This window comes from Ochotona curzoniae, unplaced genomic scaffold (genome assembly GCF_017591425.1).
Source record: "Ochotona curzoniae isolate NIBS_2020 unplaced genomic scaffold, NIBS_Ocur_1.0 contig_2599, whole genome shotgun sequence".
NCBI classification, from domain to species: Eukaryota; Metazoa; Chordata; class Mammalia; order Lagomorpha; family Ochotonidae; genus Ochotona; species Ochotona curzoniae.
This window is the reverse complement of record NW_024465520.1, coordinates 15,323,188-15,333,589: the sequence shown is the minus strand read 5'-3', so window position 1 is coordinate 15,333,589 and position 10,402 is coordinate 15,323,188. Positions and strand designations below refer to the sequence as shown.

The 10,402-nt window shown below is 46.1% G+C and overlaps 1 protein-coding gene across 1 annotated transcript in view; it reads right to left on the bottom strand.

Moving 5' to 3' along the window:
* Positions 1-788: 788 nt before the first annotated feature.
* PPM1L (protein phosphatase, Mg2+/Mn2+ dependent 1L) overlaps positions 789-10,402 on the bottom strand; it is a 277,823-nt gene continuing 268,209 nt past the window's right edge. Inside the window, exons 3-4 of the mRNA XM_040974890.1 lie at positions 6,941-7,102; positions 789-2,823 (exon numbers count right to left, since the gene is read on the bottom strand). Of these exons, the coding sequence (XP_040830824.1) occupies positions 2,480-2,823; positions 6,941-7,102 (506 nt within the window). The 3' untranslated portion in view covers positions 789-2,479. The remainder of the gene's footprint in view (positions 2,824-6,940; positions 7,103-10,402) is intronic.

The following is a 10,402-nucleotide window of genomic DNA, read 5'->3' as shown; positions in this document are numbered from 1 at the left end:
GGTCACATTCCAAAGCTTTGGCAGTGCTGTGCACAGAAGCTTCACATGCAGACATTCTGCCAACTTCCCTAGCAGCAAGAGTCACCTCCGTGGGCCTTGGGAGAAGGGCAGCAGCCGGTGTATCCCTCGGCAGCCCAGGAGAGAGGCCGTAGATTCCCAAGACTGAACAGAGTCAAGATGACAGAGTTCCCAGAGGATGTGGGAGAAGGGAACAAAGTCTTATGATTTTAGACTTAACTACTCATCAAATACTATGATTTTTGCCTATAGGTTCTTTTAAAAAATCTATGAGCCATTTCGGGGTGGGGGAGGTGGAAAGGGAGCAGGAATTCTAACTTCTGTTTTATTAAAATTGTAAATGAATGAGTTAGGCAAGCACAAACTCACAAGATGCTTTGTGAACCTCAATTAGAGAAACGTTGGGTCACTTGTGCACTCAGCACCATTCAGTAAGACTTTTTTTTAGGATAAGTAAAACACTTAATTTTCTAATTTAGTAATTTTTCTTTCTCATCTTCACCAAAAACCTAACTATTTTCACTTTAGACAATACAAATGATTGTTGGATTTAAAAACTGTATGAAGCATTTTTTTAATGTTAACAATAAAAAAACAAGCTGGATGTGGTGTGGCTGGGACTTCTGTTAGATGGCAGGGTGGTGGGGGTGGCAGTGCAGCCACTCTCCGTGTCAGAATGTCCTGCATCGCAAAGCAACTCACACCAGGACTGCTTTCCCAGAGCCCCCTCCCCAGCCTTCCTGTGTTCAGATTTGCAATAGGCAGATGCTAAAAGAGTGGCAAATACTTTTTACTAGAACATCCTGTGGGCTAAAAAACTACCAAGATTCTCATTTTGCTGTTGGAAAGTACAGCATACAAAAGGAACTAAATCTTTTGGGAAACCACTAATTCTCACTGTAATCAAAGCAAGGTAAGACAGATGGCACTCCTCGGCAGCCACAAGACAATCTCCCGAGTTCCCAGTTCTCCTCCTGGCAACTGATTCGGAAAAGTCCATGACTGATGGAAGGCAGAGGTGGAGCACAGCTGGCAGGAGGTGGCCAGGGAAGGGGATCTGCAAGAAGCTGTGACAAGTGTTCACACAGAAGGAACAAAATCAGGTGAGCACAAGACAGGCAGGAATGCTACAGAAGTCTCACTTGACTATTGGGCCACCCTGGCCAGGCAAAGATGATGACCCAGTGTTTTCTATAAATTTATAAAATGCCAAGGTTGGGAAAATGTGGCTTTGGTGTCAGGGAAGCAGAGCAGCAGCTTTGTTGTCACTGCACACAGGTCCTGTGGGCCCTTGCCTCCTCCCAAGCTGGCTGTGTGGTGTAAGTTGTGTGTCTGAGGAAAGTTACCCAGTGGAGATGGAGATTTGCAATCAAATGTGAAAAGGTTGTGGCTTCTCCCTTGTGGAGGGGCAGTGTGTCTCACTAGTTTATCAACAGATTCCACATTGTGGTGGCTGGGAAATGTGTGTGGCTTTGGGAAATGCATGTGCACTCGAGGCTGCTGCTTCTCAGAAGGCTGCTGGAAAGGTACTTGGAGAGAGCTACTAAGACAGGAGGACGGGGAACTCCCCCAGACCGGCAGCTGGAGCTCAGATCTGGGTGGTACTGCCCAGCCCCTGCCTTCCGCCACTGTGAGGAGCTGACTTCCCAAGGGGAGCTGTGGCATTGTTTTCCTCTGTCTACCCATTTAGATGGGTATTGTGATTGGCTTTTTAAAATGTTCCCTGTTGTGGTTTCTTGGTAACAAAAGATGAAAACCCGTGGGTGTTTGGTGGTGTTATTAAGAGCTGCCTATTACATACGATAAGGTTAAGGTCATGCACAATCAGGATAAAGCACACAGGCAGGTCAGGTGGTATATGAAGTCTATTGAACGAACAAAGAGGACCAGGGAAAAGGGATGCTCTCCTCTGTGCAGGTGCCTGTCCCTGATCTCCTAGCCTCCTTTCAGTCTCCGACATCAGGCACTGAAAAACAGACCATTCCAAAACCAGCATTGGGCTGCCACTGAGCAGGAAACCTACGCTCAAGGCAGCTCTGCCTCTCAGCAGAGGGCACAGCCACGTCAGCCCCAATGCACAGGGGATGTAGCAGCTTGCTTCCTGCATCCTGGGAGGCCTGCCTTGCCCCTGTTCCAAAGAGAGACACAAGGCTGATGCCTGCAGGACCCGACAGGGTCTTCAGAGGGAGAACTGAGATGCCGCTCAGCTCACACACGTGAATCTACAACTATCTATTTATGTATTTTGGACATTGGATGAAAGAGTTGGGAAAACCTGGAAAAGCCATCTCCAGCCTCTCAACTCCTCAGCCAAGAGGACCCTCTGTTCACCACTGAATGGAGAACAAAAATCAGGGAGGAGGGATTCCTAATTACAACTCCCACACCTTCACTACAGTAAAAGAGACCGGTGTGTTGGTAGTCCTTTAGTGAAAGGCAGCTGAGACCCCTGAAGGGCTCACTACTCTTCTATTTTGTTGCTATTCCTGAACTTTACCACCATGACTGTTATATTGTCAGGACAGCCCCTGTAAAATGACTGTAAAACTATGCTCTTTGCCCCAAAATGAGGTTCATCCAAGCGCTCCTTGATGAATCGAACTGCTTCTTCGTTGCTGAAAGCATCCCAGAGGCCATCTGATGCCAAGATCATGAACTCAGGTTGGAGCTTGTCCAGGTCAAAGGTCAGGATGTCTGGGTCTGGGATGACCACGTTGAGATTTTTCAGTGGATAATCTCCTAGGGATCGAGACATGGCCAGAATCCCTTGGACCCTCCAGGAGCCGTTAAAACTGATGAAACCACCTGGAAAGACAGAAGGAGCCATTAGCTGGCTTAGCTTACTCAGCTGCGTTCTTTCCCCTGCCTGGCACAGTCTAGGTGCCCGTGCAGCCGGCTGACCTGCGGCACGAGAGCCAGACCACAGGCACGCCCCGACCCATCACATGCATGATCAAGCAGGATCCTGAGGCATGGCTTGCAGATTGACTCTGCCCATAGAGCCTCATGTTACCGCTCCTTGAATACCGCATTAGTCAGGAATGGGGAGGGGGCACCACGGCAGCTCAGTGACAGCAGAGAGCACTAGGGTGGGGAACCTCGAAGAAATGCTGAAAGGCAGTTGAGTGGGCACCAGAGACTGGAATATAGGCCACCCTTGGGTGTGCATCAACAGATCTGAGAGTAGCCTCCCATGGTAGGCTTAAGGAAAGGCACATCCTAGTATCATCAGACGCAGGTCAGACTGCTTGGATGGGATTCCCGACTCTCACTTCTGCCTAGGTGTGTCTTTGGATGAGAAGCCCTTAACTCTATCCCTTTGGCTGCAAAATGGAGACAATCTTTATTCCATTGGCTTGTTATAAGAAATAAAGGACCATTTTGTATAGATCATGTAGCACAGATCCTGGGCATAATGTGCACTCAATAATATTACCTATTTTTTAAAGGAGCCAGAACTCAATTCATTCTAATGTCCATCCGATATTAAATACTTGTTCTGTGCAAAGCAATGCATAGGATATGAAGTTATACAAATTCCAGATATCTTTCCCCAAAGCAGTAGATCATTTGGGCCCAGTGTGATAGCCTATTGGCTAAAGTCGTTGCCTTGTAAGCACCGGAATCCCATATGGGCGCTGGATCTAATCCTCACAGTTCTTCTTCCTATCCAAATCCCTGCTTGTGGCCTGGGAAAGCAGAGGAGGATGGCCCAAAGCCTTGGGACAATGCACCCGCAAGGGAGACCATGAAGAGGCTCCTGGCTTCATATCAGAGCATCTCTGACCATTGTGGCTGTCTTAGGGAGTGAATCATTGGATGGAAGATCTTCCTCTCTGTCTCTCCTCCTCTTTGTACATCTGACTTTCCGATAAAAAATAAAGTGCAGATTTTTTTTAAAAAGAAGTAGATCATTTGGTGGGAGAGAGAAATCACTGCACTGAATGGTATAAGCAGAGTGCAGTGTTCTTTCAGGGGAGACAAGGATTTGCTAAATCCTGAAGACATGGTGGCTGGAGGAGTGATTTCTGGTCCTGATGATCTGGGAGGACAGGGCATTAAAGCTGGAGCCCAGATGGCACATAGAATTTCTATGGGCCCGAATGTAGGGACTGTTCCAGCAAGTATAGTAATAGTGGACAAAAGCATGGGCTTTGGGGTCAGTTTGGTTTTAATTCTGGTTTCCTCACTTATTAGCCGTGTGCCCTTGGGCATGTAAGTTTCTTTGGGGTTCTAATTCCAAACCCTTGTTAAATGCTAACACTCTTAACAGACTCAAAAGACAACAGCAAGTGTCTGTGAAGCACGAGGCTAAGCTCCTGGCACTCAGTGTACAAACACTGACTGACAGCTGATGTTACGGCAAACACTGGAGCAGACACAGAAAGACTGCCATGCATAATACTTGGTCCGGAGTGGTTTGAGCTTATTCCTATGCTAAGCAGGAGGGAGGAAGATGTCATAAAAGGAAGCCTGGGCTCAGAGAATGACACACATAAAGAAGGCAAAGCTGATCCCTGTTCCTTGAACTCTGTTGTGAAATAGATCCTTGACCAAAAATTATGTAAAAGAATGACAGGTTTGAGAGGCTCCTTTGGAGATGGTGTCCAAATTTGCTTCAGTGAAGAATCATGGTGCAGGGGTACAGGTGGGAGGTCTGGCATGGAAGAAGGTGGAGGATGACACAGCAGGGACATCTTGTAAGAGCACTGGATGCTGCAGTGGCAGTTCTAGGTCTGTCAGGGACCTTGCTATCATGAAGGAGTAGGTGAGTGTACCTGAAGGCCAGGATCACAGCAGACTCTTGATGAGCACTTACTGTCCTTGTAAGTAAGGAGATCAGAATATTTTGCTCCTGCTGTCTGGAGCTCATCAAAGACAGATGCTCCTAAACTATTGTTTGCTTCATCCCGTCAGCAGAAAACCTGACCAAAGCTGCTGCTCAGAATTATTCTGTATCTCAAGCAGTCTCTGCAGCAGGGAGTTGTAAAGCAAGTGACCACTTTTGGACTTGACAGTATAGCTTCCTCTTGTGAAAGCTCAAATGTTGATGAGATTTGCTTCATTTATTCAGTGAGCCAAAGCTGACCTGTAGACACCGGGAGTCAGTGTGCAGATTACGCTGACAGCAGGGGCAATCCTGGTTGGAGACCAGTGTACTGGGGCATCCCACTGGCCCCCTGCCGGCAGCTGGCCTGCTGCCTGGCATAGCGCGCAGAGCCTACAAGCCACAGTTGTCAGCCAGGGGAGTGAATCTAATTATGAAAGTATAATAATTGATAATCCTGCTACAAGGTGTTTTGATGTGATGCCTACTGGCATACCCAACGTAAACTGCAACTCCTTTTTTTTTTTTTTGTGCAAAGGAATGCCGTTTATTTGAACTTGGCCTGCCTTTTTATAGTCTGCCTAGTTCCTTCCAGTATTTTTCCAATGCTCAAGCAACTCCTAAGATCCCCCAGGGGCATCCTGACAAATGGGAAGCAGGGAAGCAAGAACTTGCAGTCAAGCCAGTGGCTGAATGTATCAGGCCAACAAGACTGCACATCCTGTTACCCCTTGAGAAACAAACTAAGCTGTGGAGTTAACCCTTGGGAAACCAGGCCGTGCATGTCCCCCCCCCCTTTTTTTTAATGGAAGCCTGTCTTAGGTTGTCCAGCAGTCACTTGACGTCTTACCCGTCATGGGGAGCCCCACCCAGGGCTCATGAGATCCCTGTCTTAGGCTGGTCATCAGCTCTGCCAGATCTTACCGGTTTCTGGCTGCCCATTACGCATCATGCTCAACCAGACTTGAGCACTAGGGTTTCCCACAGCCAAGGCCATCATGGCTTGTCAAATAATGACCCGGTCCCAGGCTTGTTGCCTGCATAGGAGGCAGAGAAGAGGAAACAGTACTGCAATCATGGCCATGACCATCAGTCCCAAACCTAAGACTCCACTCCATTGCTTAAACATCCATGCTGCCAGTCTAATGCCATTTAGAATAACTTCCTCGACATGAGGGGCACCCGGGTCTCATTGACCTTAATAATGATGGCAGCAAGCTGGTTGGTGAGATTCAAAAGGACATACTTAACAATGTACAAGTACTTGCAACTCCTTTCTTTACTCTCCTCATTTTCTTACCCACTTAATGTCTCTCCATAGCAGTTATCACATTGTAATACACTATATAATTTATTTTTCAATTCTTCTCTTGTTAATGTCTAGATACTCTATTCCCTACCTCCTTGCCAGTTTCAGAATGTAAGTTTCACAGGAGGCTTATTTGGGGGATGAGACATTTGGAATCAAAATGTGAGTAAATTGGCTTGGACTAGGCACTGAGCTAGTGTTGGGGATATGGAGATGATCAAGAATGAGTTCTTTCCCTCAAGGGGTTCATAGTTAAGAAGACTCGCCACCTAACAAAGACCAGTATGTCCATAAACTGTGAGATGGCCTAAGAGGCCCACATAGGATGGAGGGAAAGATAAAAGAGACAATCTATTTACAATAGGTTGTGCCACCATGTGATAAGAAGGTTCCTAAAGGGAACTCTTGAACCTAATCTTCAAGTAACTATCATGTACTGGACAGTAGGAACAGCACATGGAAAAGCCTAAAGCTGTTAGAAATCAGGTTGGTGAGCAGTGAGCAGGAATCTAGGTATGAGTATGAGAATGAAAATGAGGTGGGAAGCAGAGGGCTAAGCTGGAGGAGGGATTTGAGGGGTCCTTTTTAAAGTCTTTGATCATGAAGTAGGGGACACTCAGTGGTTATGAATCTGTTAGAAGACATGAAGCCTAAACTGCCAGTCGCAGCCTCCGCTCTGATGGACCACTTGCTGGGTAAGCAGTCAGTCTGATCCCGCAGAAGTTCTCCAAGCAAGCACCTAGCTCATCAAAGGGGCAGGTTTCTTAGAGGCCCCAAAATCTCACCAGCTCGCTTTATCCTCTTCCTTTCCTTCAGTTGGTAAGGCTTGTGGTCATGAGACAAAGGAATGGCATTGCCATCTTTGTCACACAGCACACCACGGGAGTCTCCCACGTTGGCCACCGTGAGATCTTTATCTGACAGGAGAGCAATCAAACATGTTGTGCCTGAAAAACAGAAGAGGCAATGAGGGAGGTGAGGAATGCAGTAAGATTCAGTTGCTTCTCATGGTAACTGGGTTTTCTCACTAAAACTGCCTCTCCTGCCAGAATTTGCCTCTACCCACCTTGAGTACAATGTCTATTCACTTAACAACACCGGTCAAATTTGACAGTCAATTTTGTTAACCATGTTATCATGAGAATGAAAAGGTTAGGATAACATTATCATTCTCCTAAATCACTTTGTCTCTGCTGTGCTTAATTTAAACTCATATGGGATTAGCAGAGAATCAAAATCAGTTTGAGGCTCCTGATGATGGATATGCACTTTGACTTCTCTTTGATGTTGTTTTCATGAAGACCCCACTGAAAGTGGAGAGGTTGGGGATGGGGTGGGTTCTCAGGTTGGGGGTATGGGAGAACTAGGCAAAGATGATCCCACAGCAGATCCTTGGAGCCAGGAGGGGGCTGCTGATGTCAAGAAAGGCTGCAAAGACCTGTAGTGAAAACTAGACCAGTCCCAGGGTATACTTGGGGCAGACTGTAAAGGCAGAAGCAGAAACCCTCATGGCGATGACAGAAATAAGGTCTACGTAGACAGGAAGTAGGATGGGGCTGTCAGAATAGGAAGGAAGATGAAACTGGAGAGCTGCTGGTCTGAGATCCACACAGCGCAGGACAGTCTTTCTTCAGCCCCATTTGGAAAGGAGAATGGATGCTCTCCTCCCACCCTGCCCCCTCCTGACGGCATCACTGTCAACACGCAGACACCTGCTGCTATGTACAACCTATTCATATCCTGCCCCAAACCGACAGCATCTCCACTTGCCAAAATTATTCATTAATTAGTCTTCATTAACATTTCCCTCCTCATTAGAAAGGTCATATTCCAGAACAAGAACGTAAACTGCATATAAATAGCTCTCTAGTCTTCATAGAAGTGCAGAATGAATAGACACACAAGAAAAACAGCTTGGTTATCAAGACGAGAGAATAATTAGATTAATAAGCATACTCATTTGTTGCAATTCTGCTGATATTCCATTCTTGAAACCAAAACTGCCTCATTCAGAAATGAAAATGCATGTAATGTTGGCTAACTCAGGATTTCTAATACAAAAATTATTGTAGAGAGAGGGATGCTAATTTCAAGTACTACCACTTTCTCATTTACTATTTTTGAGAAAGCAACTATAAGAATGAAAATCATTCTTATACATACATAATTTGTATAATCAGAAATTCTTATTCTTATCACTACTGGCTACATTTGGTTTCCTTACTTTGTCCTTAAGCATGGGTTGGGTCAACTCACTAGACACAGAACATAACCTGCTCTATAAGAGTCTGAAAGGTAAATGCCGGTTTGCTTTACTGGATATTACATGCTTTGCAGGCACTACACCAATGTAGCACTTGGGGCCATCTCTGCAGAGTCCTCTTCTCAGTGCTCGCTGGGTGAGCAGGTCCCTGCCCTCAGCCTCCACACCAGCCAAGCCTGTGCTGTGAACCTGGCCGACAATCCTGACACCCATTCCCACTGCCTTGTTGGCATTGCCATTTGCCTCCTGCAGCAAGGAATCCAGGAGAAAGCTTTGGGGCCTCTTGTGAAGGAAGAAAGAGCTTTGCCTGGCTGAATTAGGTGTTCCTTCCCCACTCCCTCTCACCAGAGAAGCAATATATTAATCTGCTGATTGCACTGAACTGTTGTGTAAGACTTGCTTTTTAAAATAGGAGAAGGACTAATTCTTGTAGCTAAAAAAAAAAAAATTGGAATTCAATCACATGTGTGATTAAGACTCACTAAAGGATTTCCAGCAGAATGGCAACATAATTAGATTTGTTTAAAAAAGAACATTCTAGTGGATGTAGAATTCAGATAAAGCAGAACCAGTTAGAACAGGTGGAATCAATGAGGATCAGAATTAGCACAGTAAACATGAGAACACACACACACACACACACACACACACACACACACACACACACACACACACACACACACACCCAGAATAGACAGATCATTGAGAATGAGGGAGAGAAAGGCAAAAGGATGAGGTTTAGGATAATGAAATGCCTTATAATCCAGATGGGGAATACTGGGCACCCAACAGACAAGAACCCAGGGGGACGTATGCTGGGGGCTTCTGGGAAAGTCATTCTCCTTCAAAGACACAAAGCAGAAAATGATTCATTTCTTTGGCTCAATGTGGACCTCTGTGTGTTCCAGACCTGTGGCAGCATTTGCAGTTATAAGGGGTCAGGCCTTCAGGAGCCACAGATGATGGGAGAGTAGAGAGATGCAGTGCCCAAGGCACAGAGCACATCGGGCACCTGCTGTTGAGGCAGCCTGGCACCACTCACTCTTGTTTTGTGGGAAAGTGTCTTTCCTGGGAGTTGCGGTTAGACTTTGATTTTGTTGGAAGAACAAATAAACTCCTAATTTACTCAGGGGCTTGTAACTGCAGTCCAGGAAGGGATGTACAGCTGAGAGATTTTGTGTAGCTGTTGCTTTATTTATATCCCTTTGGATATCACTAAGATATATAATCTGCCTTTGTGAAGAACACAGTCTCACCATTTCTGTGAGATGAAGATCATATGATAGGTGCTGGCTCTAGTCCTGGCTGCTTCACTTTGACCAGTTCCCTGCTTCTGGCATGGGGAAGCAGTGGAGGATGGCTGGAGTCCTTGGGAGAGACGCAGAGGAAGCACCTGGCTCCCAGCTTCAAATCAGCTCAACTCCAACTATTGTGGCCATTTGGGGAATGAACCGGTGGACGGAAGACCTCTCTCTCTCTGTTGCTCATTGTCTGTCTGTAAAATCTGCCTTTCAAGTAAAAATGAATAAATCTTTTTAAAAAGAAATGTCTTCATATTAAAAAAAAATAAGAGAGAAAAATGATCGACCTGATACTGCAGACTGCAGGAATGTTGGCTGACACACAGGCTGCCCGTGTGTGCTGCCCATGTCAGAAACAGAATTGCAGATCAGGACAAAAAGGATGTGCCCAAAAAGAGCATTAGAGTTATAGGCACACAGAGTATTCTAGATCACTGCGGTGTTTCCATTTCCATTTTTACAGAGAAAATTTGTCTGTTCCCTGGTCGGGCCTGTGAATTGGCACAGTAACTTGCGCGGAGCAATGGCAGCACCTGTTGGAAGGCTCGTGAGCTCCTGAAGCAAGCCTGGTGCCTCTCCACCAGCGCCTCACTGTCTGGCTTTGCAATCTTTGTGTGGGATCTTAAGAGACACAGAACAAACTGTTTTATTACTGAGAAACTGCAGAAAAATATTATGGCCTC